At 43.6% G+C, this 16,613-nt stretch overlaps 1 protein-coding gene across 6 annotated transcripts in view; it reads right to left on the bottom strand.

The window, feature by feature from the left end:
* ERICH6B (glutamate rich 6B) overlaps positions 1–16,613 on the bottom strand; it is a 132,650-nt gene that overhangs the window by 80,733 nt on the left and 35,304 nt on the right. For all 6 annotated transcript variants that reach the window (XM_033950522.1, XM_033950523.1, XM_033950524.1 and 3 more), the window contains exon 2: positions 6,191–6,559. In XM_033950522.1, coding sequence (XP_033806413.1) covers positions 6,191–6,515 — 325 coding nt within the window. In that variant the 5' untranslated portion in view covers positions 6,516–6,559. The remainder of the gene's footprint in view (positions 1–6,190; positions 6,560–16,613) is intronic.

Raw genomic sequence — 16,613 nt, 5'->3', positions numbered from 1 at the left:
CATTTTATCAAGGCGTGCTAAGGGGGTTAGCGCGTCGGACATTTCATCACGCGCTAACCCCCACAGCAAGTCAAAAAACTAACGCCTCATCAATGGAGGCGCTAGCGACTAGCGCAGCAGGCAGTTGGACGCACGGTATTCCGCGCGTTAACCGCCTTCCGTGCCTTGATAATAGGACCCCATAGTCTTTACGTCGATTTATGTATCGTAGCTAGTCTATTGTAAACCGCACTGAACTTTACGGTAATGGCAGTCTAGAAATAAATTCTTATGTTATGTTTTTAAACTGTACATCTGGGTAATAAGAGTGCACATACTTTTCTCTGTGTGGATTTTGCCGGATTTTCAAAGACAAAGCACGCATGTACTTTCACTTTGAGAAATAGCCATGGAAAAACTATGAGCTCACATTTATATATGATATTTGGCAAACAAAAACTCTATGGAAAAATTCCAGGACTCATGTGATATAACATATATCTTCAATGAATAGTCACCTTATAGCATATAAATCACTATAAACACAAGATTTGTGAGTATTTGTATGAAAAGCTCAGACCCACAACCAAACCTCTAGTGAAAAAAACACGGAGCTGGTTGCTGATGAGACCATCACTGCTAATCATTATCTCTTACTACCTGTATATTTATTATGCATTAATAGATCTTAACTTGATATAGTATAATTTCAACTTAACTGGATTGCAAGGTGGCTAAGGCTCATCATCCAGGCTCATATATTATTTCATGACAAGTGCTGCTAAAATACTGCTGTCACATAATTCCTCAAACCCCCAACTCAAGTTTCATGAATTGTAGCTCACCAACCCTGTAATGTTCTGCCTAAATTATATTGTAAGCTCTTCTGAGCAGGGACTGTCTATTGTATGTTAAAATGTACAGCGCTGCATACGCCTTTTCAGCGCTATAGAAATAATAAATAGTAGTAGTAGTAGTAGGTTGTGGGTCTGAGCTTTTCACACAAATACTCACAAATCTTGTGTTTATTGTGATTTATATGCTATAAGGTGACTTCCATCTTTTCTCGATAAACTCATCATTCCTCTTTGACCTTCTCGAACACTTAGATCAGCAGATCAGACTCTATTGACTATCCCTTCCATCAAAGAATTCTACTACACCAGGAAAATGAACTTCTCCGTAGTTGCTCCAACTTTATGGAACGCCAGTGGCGTACCAAGGGGAGGAGGGGGGGGGGGCGGTCCGTCCCAGGTGCAAGGCCCGAGGGGGTGTTCAGCTGGCCACTTACCGGGGAATAGGCTGCCGCCGGGGAAAGAAAGAGGCCGGCGCCGAATTCTCCCTCCCTGCTGCTTCTCTTCCCCGAGCCGAGCAACTCTAGCTGTCCAATGTCAATTCTGATGTCGGAGAGGACTCTCTGGGCCAGCCAATCGCTGCCTGGCTGGCTCGGAACGTCCTCTCTGACGTTAGAATTGACATCGGGCAGCCAGAGTTGGTCGGCCCGCGGGAAAAGAAGGAGGGCAAATTTGGCGCCAGCCTGTTTCCGATGGCCAGTGGCAGCCTTTCCTCAGCGGTGGTGGCAGCATGGTGGTGGTAGTGGCGGTGGCATGGGGGAGGGAAGGGAGAAAGAAAGAAAGGGGGGGGGGGAACTAGGGAGCCAGAAAGAAAGAAAGGGGGCAGGGTGAAAGAAAGAAAAAAATGGGGCATGGGGAAAGAGAGAGAAAGACAGACATAGAGAAAGAAAGGGAGCATGGAGAGAGAAAGAAAGAAGGGGGCAAGGTGAAAGAAAGAAATGGGGCACGGAGAGAGAGAGAAAGACAGACATACAGAAAGAAAGGGGGCATGGAGAGAGAAAGAAAGAGGGGGACAGGATGAAACAAAGAAAAAGTTGGGGGAGGGAATGAAGTCTGGAGGAGAGGAAGCATACAGGAGGCTGAAAGAAGGGAAGAAATATTGGATGCACAGTCAGAAGAATAAAGTGCAACCAGAGACTGATGAAATTACCAAACATAAAGGTAGGAAAAATGATTTTATTTTCAATTTAGTGATCAAAATGTTTCCGTTCTGAGAATTTATATATGCTGTCTATATTTTGCACTATGGGCCCCTTTTACTAAACTGCAATAGCAGTTTTTAGCGCAGGGAGCGTCGAGAGCAGCGTGGGGCATTCAGCGCAGCTCCCTGCGCTAAAAACGCTATCGTGGTTTAATAAAAAGGGAGGGGGTATATTTGTCTATTTTTGTATAGTTGTTACTTAGATGACATTGCATAAAGTCATCTGCCTTGACCTCTTTGAAAACCCGCAGAATATAAATGATAATTAACATTTTCTCTGCGTACAATGTGCTTTGTGTTTTTAAAATTTTATTGTTGGTAGATCATTTTGACTTGGTCACGAAGGTAACGGGGAGGGAGGGAGGGGAGCTTCTGAAAGACATCTAGTAATCCTTGCAGGCTTGACTGCAGGGAATTATTTTTGTAAAATCAAGTTTTGTTATGTGACTGGCATTATTTAGACTTTAATTTCTATGAATGAATAGAATGAAAATGATATAAAATTACTTGCTTGTTTTTATGTGCGTGCGCTAAAGGAAAGTGGAGAGAGAGTGGGCTGAGGACGCTGAAGGGAAATGGGGAAGAGAGAGTGGGGAGAAGACGCTGATTTATAAATTGACAATTGTACAGAATATTGTTTCTTTTTATACTTTAATATAATAAGTTCAATATAAAACAATTCAAGGCTTGTGTGGATGGAATCAGGTGGTTTGTGGGGATGAGGACCGAGCTTACGGGGATTAGTCCAATAAAATGATATTTTCATATTTCTCATTATTTGTTTTATTTTTATTTGTTAATTTGTAAAGTGGTGATTGTTATATATCAGTTTTTCAAACTTACATCTACTGTCTTTATATTTTGCACAGTATTAGAGGACATGTATTACTGTTTTTGTGGTGTTGTGGTGTTGCATTGTATGCAGAGTCTGGTTTCTTGGCAGTTCAGTTTAACTTTTGTCTACATATTTCTATTTTTAGTTTGTGATTATTCCATATTGGGCAAAGGTGTATTTGTCTGTGTGTATGAAGGGGACATGACTTTCTGATAGCATCGACTGTACTGGATCAATTGACTGTGCAGGATCTGGTTTGTTTAGTTTTACAATGTATGTGTTGGTGTTCTAGTGCTCACTGCAGTGCTTAAGATGCTGCCTTTTCCTAGGTACACTCTTGTTGTGCGATATGTAGATTGTTACTAAAAATCATATTTTTCATATAGATGGGGGGGGGGGGGAGTGTCAAAAAATGATGGGCCTCGGGTGTCACATAAGCTAGGTACGCCACTGTGGAACGCTATGCCACCTCAACTCCGCCTCGAAAATTTCATCGACAAATTTAAAACGAAACTAAAAACGTTCTTATTTCAAAATGCATATCACAGCCCTTAAATACTTCATCTCCAACAGCTAGTAAAACTTATCATCAACCGTTTTAAAGAAGCGACCCCCCACTCCTGATGTCATATCCCCCCTCTTCCCTGTTCTTTTACTTTGTTTGTAATGATATATTTATTGACTCCCACTTCCCCTCTTTACCCTCAAGTCCAAGTTTGTATTTGTAAATTGTCCTTAATGTTCACTCTTCCCCCTCTTATAATTATTATATATATATATATATATTTTTTTTTTTTAACCTTTAAATTTTTTAGCATTGTAAACTGGCTAGATGGTCGGTATATTAAAGCTAATAAAACTTGAAACTTGAAGATATGTGATATTTGGGACACAAAATTAATCCAGGCTAAGTGGAGAAGTAGTCTAATGGTTAGTGCAGTGGCCTGAGAACCAAGGGAACCTGGTTCAATTCCCACTGTAGCAACTCTGAGCAAATCACTTAATTTGGATGAAAACAGAAGAAGAAAGCAAAAAGTAGATTTATTATGTCCTGTGGTTGGTGGCACAGGTGACTTGACCTGACACAGCTGTGTTTCAGCAGAAGGATCCTGCATCAGGGGCCACATGCACAACAGCAGAGCAGAAATGTCAAAATGATTAAAACAGGCTCACGAAGACCAAGGGCTCCTTTTACTAAGCCGCGTTAGGGCTTTAATGTGCGGAATAGCGTGCGTGCGCTAGACTTTAATGCCAGCATTGAGCTGGCATTAGTTCTAGTCACATAGCGTGGGTTTAGCGCACGCTAAAATCCTGTGTGTGCTAAAAACATTAACGCAGCTTAGTAAAAGGAGCCCTAAATCTTTAAAGGCACAAAGCCGCAGCACAGAAATATGCAGTGCAACACTGTCACTCGTTTATTGCAAACTGCTTAGATTTACCTTGGTTTTATATTTGCAGTATATTAAAGAAACTGAACTTGAACATAAACTGAGAGCGATAGCACATTTCTGTGCTGTGGCCTTTGACTGTCGGCTTTTGTGTGGTTTTAAAGATTTGGTCTTCAGGACCCTGATTTAATCCTTTTGACATTTTTGGGCTCTGCAGTGGTGTTAAGCAACTTTCACAATACACTGTGTATATGTGACTCCTGACAAAAGGATCCTTTCGCCGAAACACAGATGTGCCGGGTCAAGCCTCGTATGCCACCAACCTCTGGACATAATAAATCTTCTTCTGATATTCTCAGCACCTCACTCTTCTGTTTTCATCCACGTTGTTTTACCTGAGGCTGCTCGATCCTTCTTTTTTGCAAATCACTTAACTTTCCATTACCCCAGGTACAAAATAAGAACCTATACAGTGTTCCCCCGGTCGTTTGAGGTATTTTCCGACCGCGAACCACCGACAAGGAGAGGGCAGCGGGAGAGGCAGGAGAGAGCAGCCGGAGTGCCGGCGAGTGCAGGAAATCACTTGCTGTATGCTCCAACCGCCTCTTCCTGCACTAAGTTGGGCCTTATCCAATCAGAAGCTGTTTTGACATGCAGCTCCTGATTGGTAAGGCCCGACTTAGTGCAGGAAGAGGCGGTCGGAGCATACAGCAAGTCGTTTCCTGCACTCGCCGGCGCTCCAGCTGCTCTCTCCTGCCTCTCCCACTGCCCTCTCTAGTCTCCCCCATGAAAAACCATATTTGCGGGTTTTCAAGATTCGTGGGGGTTCCTGTAACAGAACCCCCGCAAATATCGGGGGAATACTGTATGTAATTTAAGGTGGTGTATCAAGTCCCTTCTTCTTTCCCTTGTCCCTTTTATGCACAGACACTTTAAAGTATGTTTGGAATTGTCAATCCTGCTCTAGCCCTCTCAAATAACAGGCAAATGTGTGTAAATTTGCCCTTGTGTCGAGTGTGCAGTTTGATAAAAGCCCAATATGGGGTTAAAGCACTGTTGTATTGGTGGAAACTCTTTGCAAATTACCCTCCCTAATTGCTAAAAGGGCAATACTGTATGTTTTGTCCAGTGGGGTGATGGCACCCCCCTCGTATTCTCCTCTCTGCTCTTTCGCCCCAACTCCCTGCTCATTCTGAGCCCCCTATGCCACACTCACACCCTCCCTTCCACCTCGTACCTCTTTAAATCTTCGCCAGTGCGAGCAGCTTCTCCGGTCTGCTGCTTGTGCTGGTGTTGGCTTTCCTTCTGACGTCACTTCCTGGCCCTGCAACCTGGAAGTGATTTCAAAGGGAGCCAGGCCAGCGCGAACAATAAGCCAGAATAGTTACTTGTGCTGGCAAAGATTTTAAAGAGGTATGGGGGTTGGGAAGGGAGGATATGAGCATGGTGTGGGGGTGGAGAGGTGGCGGTGCCCCTACCAAGATGGCGCCTACTAAGCTACTGGTCTTATCACATGACATGTTGAACTTTGGCACGCCTAGAGTAAACTTACAGATCTATTTGGCTTTAAGCCAATATTGTATACACTACAGCATCTGTGCACACAATTGCCGGTTTAGAATAGACATTCCCTATGCAGCATTGTGCTTCCTAACATGAGGCACCCAGTTACAAAATTGCTCCCACATGTTTTTATTAAGGTTGTGATAATAGGCAAAGTTAAGTATTCAATTCATTTCAAACATATTTATTTTGGCTCTCCTGAAACACCGACCGGATAGGACCAAAGGACTGGGTTAAAAACCACTGGGCCAGAATATTTTCTCAGTACCATCACATCTCTGTAAACTACTATAAAGCTTAATACATGTTCACAGAGCTCATGATCTTGCACAGCTGACTTACTGAACCAATAGATTTGTTAAGGTGGCACCTTGTTCCAGTGTTTCCTCTTCTTCCCACTGTGGGGTTTGGAGTGACACTCCGGGATCTCTGTCCTCTGAAATATTCACTGGTGTGATATCACTGCTCGTGAACATTTCCATCTTTGAGAAATAAATGTCCTGAATGTATTCCTGCATCGAGAACTTTTTGAGAGAGCCTGCTGCTTCCTCATACTCTTTATTGAGTTTCTTCACGTTTTCTTCATTGAGTAGAAGAACGAGAGGCTCGGATTCTGGTGGATTCTGGGAAGAGGAGGGGATTGGCGAGGACTCTTTCTCATCCTGGCCATCTTTGTGGTTCTTGTCGGAATGCATTATGTGGATGATAATGGTCAGGAGCCAATCACTGGGTCATTGTCCTGAGAAAAGAGAGAAGACCGCATAATTGCATGATGCAGTGGATGCAAGGAACAAAGATTTCATGCAGGGAGGAAAGGGTTTCCTTTGGTTTGGAATGCACTAAAAACATTTCATGCATGCTGACAGACACTGCTCCCTCTAACTGAACGGGAGTCCTCCACATACACTGTTGCCAGTGGTGAAGGGGGTTGTGGTGCTGTTTCACTTGCACATCTTCAATAATGAGGGACAGGCAAGCTTTTTAGGATTCCAGGGAACCTCTCTGTCACTAGCAATTGAAAACACAATATTGAAGCACCACCCCCTACTGGTAGCAATTAGGTTGGGGGGCACCTGCACGTCTTAGAGGGAACAGGGATGATGGAATTTTATTTAAAACAGTTTTAAAACTATATCTAATCAAACAGTAAGATGGTCAACTTCTGTTGTACATAAGAAAATAATAATCCTATATGTCAGTGGTTTCAAAACCTGATTCTGGAAGCATCCCAGCAAGTGGCGTAGTAAGGGTGGGGTGGGACGGAGAGGAGGTCCACCCTGGGTGCCTTCTAGGTAGGGCTGCCAGCACCCATCCTCCTCTCAGCCCACACTCATCCCCCTGCTGGATGCATGCTTTCACTCCCCCCCCCCCCAGCTCTTCAATTTGAACCTGCTGCTCGCACCAGCGTCAGCTCTCCCTCTGTTGTCACTTCCGGGTCCCGTGCCTAGGAAATGATGTCAGAGGGAGAGCCGATGTGGGCAGCATGCTGCTCACATTGGGAAAGTTAAAGAGGTAAGGGAAGGAGCTGGAGGCGAAGAGGGTGGGGGAGGGGCATCCCTCATCCTCGCTACACCACTGATCCCAGCCAGTCAAGTTTTCAGTCTATCCACAATGAATATTCACGAGAGATATTTACACGCACTGCCTCCACAGCATGCATATATCTCTGTCATGAATCCGAGCCTCATGGCCTCTTTTACACAGCCGTGTGGCAACAGCCCCGAAGCCCCTTAAATCTCTATGGGCTTCGGGGCCGTTAGCATGGCTTTGTAAAAGAGGCCGTCAATGTCTTCTTGAGATTGTCAGATAAAGCCTGCCCTGCTGTTCAACTCCTTGCAACAAGGTTTCGCACCGTCTGTGTGAGATGTCGAAGGGTCATTTAATAAGATACTGCTAGGTTTTGGGGTTTTTTTTTTTGCATAAAATATCTTTTTATCAATATATCATTGCTGAGTGTGAAAACATAAAAGTTATAGCTATAAGAAAATAAGAGCAAATTTTAAGAAAAACAAAGCTTTATATAATCATTAGTTTTGAGCAACCCCAGGAAGGGCTTTAACATTATAAAAAAAAAATAATAATAATTTTCTGATCAAGCACAATCAAGTCATGGGAAAAACTTCAATTCACAGAGTTTTTTCAACTTTAGGTTTTTCTGGACAACCCTAATGTCTGATGTACTCTCATATAGGACGGATTAATTAGTAGAGGGCAAAACAAAGCAGGTCAGAAGGATGTAGAAAGCAGGGAAGTATAGAATGGGGGAGTGGAATAGGTACGGGGTTAAACATCCTACCCCAAAACACAGGCCAAACTGCATTAGAGAAACAAGTGAGGGAAAAATAGAATATGAAGATGAGCAGAGGAAATAGACATTAAGGCAGGGAGGGGTTGAGAAAGAAGTGGAGATGGTTTGAGAGAAAAAAAACAAACAAACGTGTATGGAAGAGGGACTGTTGAAGACTGGCTTGGAGGGAGAGAATATGGGTTGTATAGATGGACCAGGGGGGACTAGAAGGCATAGAATGCCTAAAGCACCTACATAGGCGCGATTCCGGCATGTAATATGTAGGCACTGGTAGGTGCTTTAACAGTGTGCTTTATTGCTGTTTTAAACGGCGTTTGTTAAATTTTAGGCACCGTTTCTAGACATTCCCCTAGTCCGGTGAGACTTTTTCCCCCTTAGTCGCGGCGAATTCAGTCCTCCTTAGTCCAGTGAGAATTTCCCCCTTAGTCGTGGCGAGACTTTTTTTCATTCTGTCGACTCCATAGAATGAGTGCGGTGTAGATGGCCTAGGAATAGGATGGTAAATTGTGGCGATGAATTGGGTTTGGGCAGGAAGAGAGACTGGTGGGACTTGCAGTGCTATCCCTAGCATTTCTTTTACCCATAAGTATCAAGTATCAAGTTTCTTATTTGAAATAATAATCTATATATATAAAATCGGAGGTATGTATGTGTGTATGTATGTGTGTGTGTATGTGCTGCGATCACGCAAAAACGGCTTGACCGATTTGAACGAAACTTGGTATGCAGATCCCTCACTACCTGGGGTGATATGTTCTGGGGGTCTCGCGGCCCACCTGCACACGTGGGCAGAGCTACAAACAGAAAATCAGATTTCACCCATTCATGTCAATGGAAAAAATGTAAAAAGCTGCCAACGCAAAAACGGCTTGCCCGATTTGAACGAAACTTGGTATGCAGATCCCTCACTACCTGGGGTGATATGTTCTGGGGGTCTCGCGGCCCACCTGCACACGTGGGCGGAGCTACAAACAGAAAATCAGATTTCACCCATTCATATCATTGAAAAAAATGTAAACCAGCTGGCAACGCAAAAACGGCTTGCCCGATTTGAACGAAACTTGGTATGCAGATCCCTCACTACCTGGGGTGATATGTTCTGGGGGTCTCGCGGCCCACCTGCACACATGGGCGGAGCTACAAACAGAAAATCAGATTTCACCCATTCATGTCAATGGAAAAAATGTAAACCAGCTGCCAACGCAAAAACGGCTTGCCCGATTTGAATGAAACTTGGTATGCAGATCCCTCACTTCCTGGGGTGATATGTTCTGGGGGTCTCGCGGCCCACCTGCACACGTGGGCGGAGCCACAAACAGAAAATCAGATTTCACCCATTCATGTCAATGGAAAAAATGTAAAAAGCTGCCAACGCAAAAACGGCTTGCCCGATTTGAATGAAACTTGCAACACATCTTCCTTTTCAGTTTACGAGATTGCAAATTCCAGTGAGACTTGCATTCTCTATCACACTCAACAAATCACACGGACAAACTATTACATACTGTGGAGTGGATTTAAGATCCCCCTGTTTTTCCCATGGACAACTCTATGTTGCTTGCTCAAGGGTGGGTTCACCCAAGAATTTATATGTTCTTGCTCCTGGAGGTGAAACTAAAAATGTTGTTTATAATCAAGTTTTGTGTTAGTTGTATTGTATTCATTTTGTCAAATATTTCACATTATAATTTGAATATTGTACTTTTTATAAAGCTGTAAAAAAATAATTTCATTCACCACTATAAAGTATCTTTATTTGAATCCATTTACAGTGTTATTGCTATAATTAAATACCCGTGCAACGCCGGGGCATCAGCTAGTAATTTAATAATTTATTTCTTATATACCGCCAAAGCCGTAGAGGTTCAAGGTGGTTTACAATAAAGAAGGGCTGGACAATCAGCGAATGGGTACAATCAGAGAAAGGACAATTGGTGAATGGGAACAATCTGCAAAATAGATACAATTAATAGATGTAAATAGGGGAGCTGGTACAATATAAGGGGTTAAAAATAAGGTGAGCGGGAAGGAGGAGAAAGGAGATCTAGGGGGCAAGGGTAGGGTAGGGGTCTTGGGCTACAAATCAGTTAAATAGATTTGTTTTTAATAATTTTCTGCAGTTTAGGTAGGATGAGGAGCGCGAGAAAATATTGCACAGCCAGTCATTTAGATGACCTGCTTGGAAAGCTAGAGTTCTGTTCAGATGTCTTTTGTAACGGCAGGCTTTTAAAGTTGGATGGCTGAAGAGATGAGCTTTGCGAGTGGGTCTGGATGGACAATCCATGGTAAAGTGGGGGACCATGTATAAGGGGTCCAAACCATGGATGGATTTGTAGCAAAGGCAGGCAAACTTGAACAGCACTCTTGCTTCCAGGGGTAGCCAGTGGAGTTTTTGGTAGTAGGGAGTAATGTGTTCCCATTTTTTCAGCCCAAAGATCAGTTGAATTGCTGAATTTTGGATATGTAGTCTTTGAATAGTTTTTTTGAAGGAACCCAGGTAGATAATGTTGCAGTAGTCGAGTAAGCTCAGGATGGAGGATTGGACCAGTAAGTGGAATGAGGGAGCATCGAAGTATTTTCTGATGGTTCTTAATTTCCATAGGGAGGAGAAGCATTTTCTGACTAGTAGGTCAGTGTGAGTTTCAAAGGTGAGGTTGCAGTCTAGAGTCACTCCTAGAATTTTTATGGAGTCTGTGATGGGAAAGATTTGACCGTTTAGGGAGATTGAGGAGTCTTTGATTTTGTCGTTTGGACTGGCCAGGAAAAATTTGGTTTTATCTGAGTTGAGGTTCAATTTGAAATCGGACATCCATAATTCAATTTGCTTGAGGATGGATGCCAGATGGCTTTTCGCCTCGGGAATTACGCTGATTAGGGGAAAGATTATGGAAATGTCGTTGGCGTAAATGTAAAATTTAATTTTCAGGTCTTGCAAAAGGTTCCCTAGTGCAGCCAGGTAGATGTTGAGGAGAGTGGGGGAGAGGGGAGAGCCCTGCGGGACCCCACATGCATTTACCCAGCTGGAGGAATGTGTGTTGTCGCTGTAAATTTGGTATGACCTTTTTGTAAGGAACCACAGGAACATTTTAGAACATTGCCTGAGAGACCTATTGACACTAAGCAGTCTAGGAGGATGGAATGATCGACTAAGTCGAAGACACTACTTAAGTCGAACTGGAGGACTAGTGCACTTGTGCCCTGGCTGAACAGGGAGTGGAGGGAATCTAGTAGGGATGCAATAATGGTTTCAATGCTGTGACCGGGTCGGAATCCTGACTGGTTGTCGTTTAGAATGTTGAATTTGTCCAGATAGTTTACTAGGTCTTGATTGACCAGACCTTCCATTAGTTTTGTGAAGAAGGGGATGTTCGCTATGGGTCTGTAATTTGATGTCAGGTTAAAGGGTTCCTTGGGGTTTTTTACAATCGGGGTAATTAGGATATGTCCTAGGTCCTCAGGGAAAGTTCCTGATAGTAAAAGGGAAGACAGCCAGGTGTGTAACTTGGCTTTGAAGGTGACCGGAGCAACTTTCATTACATTGGGTGGGCACTCGTCTAGTTTGCAGTGGGAGTTGGCGTATTTTGAGTAGAGTGTAGAGAATTGTTGCCAGGTTGGGATTGTGAAGTTGTTCCAGAGAAGGTCCGCTCTAGGTTCATCTATCATTACATCTAGGCGGTTTACAATATATATATTAAAAAAGACATATATGTTAAAACAGGAAATTACAAAAAAACCATCTATACAAGGTATGTTAACACCCCCCAACAATGATAGGAAACAAAAGGGGGGAGAGGAAAAATTCAATTTCATAAAAGAAAAAGGCCACACAAATGGGGATGGGGTAAAACAAATATTCTGTGCTGATAGGAGTTAGATCCAGTAGCGTAGTAAGGGGGGGTATGTCCTGGGCACCATATTGGAGGGGGCGCTGGCATCCTTTTTCTCCGCCTCTTCCCATTTCTCCCCACCATGCACATGCCGCCCTTCCCTTCCCTCACACCTCTAGTTGAAGTTGTTTGCAGCAGTCAACAATGTGCTCTTCGCGACCCCATCGGCTCTCCTGCTGTCACTTCCGGTTGCCATGCATAGGAAGTGACATCAGAGGGAGAGCTGACAGGGTCACGAGGAGTATGTTGTTGACTGCCGCAACAACTTCAACTAGAGGTACAAGGGAAGAGGCGGGCGGGATCATGGAAGAAATAGAGGTGGGGTGGAAATGAGGATGGGGAAGAGACACCTCTTACCCTCACTACGCCACTGGTTAGATCCTCTTAGAGAGTATATGCATCCTTAAACAGAAATGTTTTTAGATTTGACTTAAATATTGGTAAGGATGTTTCTTGTCTAAGATGGCTTGGAAGGGCATCCCATAATGAAGGAGAAACTACCGCTGTACCGGGCCATGGTACGCCCCCACCTGGAATACTGCATCCAGCACTGGTTGCCGTACATGAAGAAGGACACAGTACTAGTCGAAAGGGTCCAGAGAAGAGTGACTAAAATGGTTAAGGGGCTGGAGGAGTTGCCATACAGTGAGAGATTAGAGAAACTGGGCCTCTTCTCCCTTGAAAAAAGGAGACTAAGAGGGGACATGATCGAAACATTCAAAATAATGAAGGGAATGAAGTAGATAAAGACAGGTTGTTCCCCCCCATTCCAAGGTAGAGAGAACGAGAGGGCACTCTCTAAAGTTAAAAGGGGATAGATTCCGTACAAACTGTGACCATTCAGGCGTTATCTCCGCCAAGGTCCTAGTTAGATCCCAAGGCCAGACCCAAAAGAAATCCAGGTAAGGAATCAGGAATGTACATTCTGTTCCTGATACTGATCATATTTCCATTGACCACCAGAGGGAGCCTGAACTCACTGATGATGAGTTAGGTGAGCTGTACCCAAGTCACAACAGAGGGAGCCCAAGAGCCTCATTGAACACTGCTGACTCAGGCAGGGCGTGTACCTAGAATATTTAAGCCAGCAGCTGAGAACAGACAGGGAGGCTGGCTAGGGAGGAGGTTCAGGCCTTGCCTCCCTGATGAACCCCCTGGGCCAAGCAGGAGTAATAGGCCTATACCCATGGAGTTAATGGAAGCTGGACAAGCTGAGGAGCTGCCAGTATTGGATGTGGAACTGCCCATGGATTGCCAAGAAAGTTTTGCTGAGAGTGATTCCAACTTTCCTGAGTCCATGCAAGTGGACCTTATTTCCAGCTACAAACAGTGAGTGGAGATTTTTGACTGTTTGCCTGTTTGGACTATTTTTTTGTTTTTCTAAAGCTAGGAGTGTCATTTTGGGGAGACATTTTGTTGTCACCCTGGGTGGGAATTTTGAAAGCCAGTCCTGAGGCTTTACTTTACAAAACCTGTGACATTCTCCTTGCCTGGCAGTAGTATAAAGTTGCCAGAGGCTTTATTTTATTTGCTTCTTTCAAGCACTGTGAATTGCTGAAAACAATACACTGAATGGTATGTTGGAAAATTGAACAAGCTGCTTGGGAGCAGGCTTGTGTTGGCTCTGAGGAGAGCTGAAGATTCAGCTGCTATTTTGGACTTTATTTTGTGCTGTTTTATTTTCTTGCCTCTTTTGGCATTTTTGCTTTGTTGCTGTTTTGGTATTCTGACATTTTTGCAGCTGAAGTTATGAACTACTTACCTTTATGAAGGAATGAGTAAAATTGAATTATTTTCCTATGAACTTCAATTGTTGTGCCTTTGATTTTTGGTTCCTGCTTAGTTTCAGTCCAGTCCTGCAGGGTGACTCCATCTTGGGTCACACGCTGGTGTAATTCGTCCAGGTAACCTTTTGGAGCACTGTGGAGTCCCACTCGATCCACAGTGTGGGTTACAAAACGTAAGGAAGTTCTTCTTCACCCAGAGGGTGACGCTCTTCCCCCCTATAACGCTCTTCCGGAGGCTGTTATAGGGGAAAACACTCTCCAGGGATTCAAGACAAAGTTAGACAAGTTCCTGCTGAACCAGAATGTACACAGGTAGGGCTAGACTCAGTTAGGGCACTGGTCTATGACCTAAGGGCTGCCGCGTGAGTGGACTGCTGGGCACGATGGACCACTGGTCTGACCCAGCAGTGGCAATTCTTATGTTCTTAAAAAATGGTTTTGCGTGTGGTGTCATAAACTATATGATGAATTGACAGAATCGAGAGGAGATTTTGCTGAGCCGTATGTCCTCCTTGTGTGGCACCACATGTTGTGCTTTTCATTTAAAGCTGGCCTGGCCTGGTGTGTTGTGTTCATAACCCTACATGGTCCGTGTTTTGGTGAATACGCCTTCCACAGGGGTCCAGTTGATGTTAAAATACAAATAAAAATAAAAAGGACTAAAGGCAAAATACTTGTCTTTGAGCAGGTAGCTGAGAATAACTGAAGACAAGCAGAGTAACTTAGTCCTTTTTATTTTTATTTGTGTTTTAACATCAACTGGACCCCTGAGGAAGGCGTGTTCGCCGAAACACGGACCGTTTAGGGTCCGGTTGGACTATTACATTTGTATTTGTATTTTTATGATTTTATTGTGAAGAGTAATAAATCATTTTCAGAACATCTTATCCACAGTCTTTTTTGTTTTTCTTTTTGGATTGATTTTTACTGTGGATTGCTGGGTCTTCTTTGTTCTTTTGTTGTGTTCATAACCCACCATGCTTTAATTACCTTTATATGGAACTTGGTAATTAGTGGTGAGTCAAGCACCCCCGATCATTTTGAAAAGTTGGCTCCTATGGCTGTGGTGATGCTGTAGCTTATTTTATTTTATTTTTTTTAGCATTCCTGTAGACTATCAAGGCAATGTTTTTGTGATTTTTTTGCATTGCAAATATTTCTTTTTAGAAAGATAGACTTCTTTATTTTTTCAAGGCTGAAATACGAAGCAATTTAGCCGGATGCTGACTGGTTAAATTGCTTGACAAAACTACTTAAATGTCTTTGCAAGGAGAAAACTGACACTACTGTGTAAAATAAAATAAAATGTGTGATGAGAGAGAATTCAGTAACTAAAGCAGTCTCCACTGCTCACAGTGTATGCTATTTATCAGAGTCAAATGTTCCGAATAGCAGCCAGAAAAGTTACATTACAAAATTTCTCTCTTCATGGTGCAAAACGGTGTTCAAATCAAATGTGTTCAGTCTCTCCAAATCAAAAAGAATGTTTTTTCCAAACATCATAAAAATTGTGTCCTGAACTTTAAACACAATATTCAAATAAAAAACCACTTTGCTTTAAATATGGATGTTGAAAAGGCTGATAACTGCGGGAAACCATCTTCGTGTCATTCCTTAAGGAGAGAGGGAAGAATCAAAGTATGAATAGGCACAACCACTGACCCTCAAACCTTCCATTGAAGGTGTAGAACAGGGGTAGGGAACTCTGGTCCTCGAAAGCCGTATTCCAGTCGGGTTTTCAGGATTTCCTCAATGAATATGCATTGAAAGCAGTGCATGCAAATAGATCTCATGCATATTCATTGGGGAAATCCTGAAATCCCGACTGGAATATGGCTCTCGAGGACCGGAGTTCCCTACCCCTGGTGTAGAAGGACTGAGGTTGAGATAGACACTAAAGAATGACACGGGATGGTTATCCACAGGGATGGGAATAGTGTCCCTGTCCCATTATCTACGTAAGTCTGCACAGCTCACCAAATCAGCTCAGCAAAAATATTCTGCTGCAAAAAGCCAAATTCCTCTCTGAACTTTCCAAGGGCTTATTTTGATTTTCCTTTGGGATTTGTTTTTTTGTTTGAAGTGGTTAAATTGCTTGGTCAGGGCTAGCCACTAGTCTTCAGTGGCACTCTAGACATCCTGTGTCATTCTTTAGTGTCTGTCTCGACCTTGGTCCTTCTAAACCAGCATTCTTCAATGCAAGACTTGAGGGTCAGTGGTTGTGCCCATTCATACTCTGATTTTTCTCTCTCTCCTTAAACTAGTGTCTCGCACTAGTGTGGCACTAGTGTGCCACACTAAACTGGAGGCCGTGGCTCAAGGGCACCCGGAAGTGCACGGACGTTGACATGATGACAACACGTGCATGTGTGACATTATCCCATCGATATCCGCGCATGTGCTGAGGCACTCCAGAAGGGGCCCTGAGCCGCCAGTGCGGGGTGCAGAAAAAGAAGAGGCACGGAGACGAGGAGAGCTGCCAGGGAGGAGGCGACTGTCTCTCGCCCTGGCAGTCAGCCGGCACTGGCGTCTCTCCTCCTCCACGGCATCTTGTGACATACCTGAAATCTTGTGCAGCATACTAGTCTACCATGGCACACAGTTTTTGATACACTGCCTTAAAGAATGACATAGGGATGGTTTCCCCTGGTTAACCACGGGGACAGGAATAAATTCTGTGCCTGTGTCATTCTCTGCCTAGCAGTTAGCACTGAACAAAAAGCAGGCTGTCTTGGGCCAGAATCAGCATTTAGCTGCTTAAGTGTTGATATTTAGCACCTAAGCGGCCAGGTTAGTGCAAAAATGGGGCAC

Source organism: Geotrypetes seraphini, chromosome 6, assembly GCF_902459505.1.
Source record: "Geotrypetes seraphini chromosome 6, aGeoSer1.1, whole genome shotgun sequence".
Lineage (NCBI taxonomy): Eukaryota > Metazoa > Chordata > Amphibia > Gymnophiona > Dermophiidae > Geotrypetes > Geotrypetes seraphini.
This window is presented reverse-complemented; position numbering and strand designations above follow the sequence as displayed.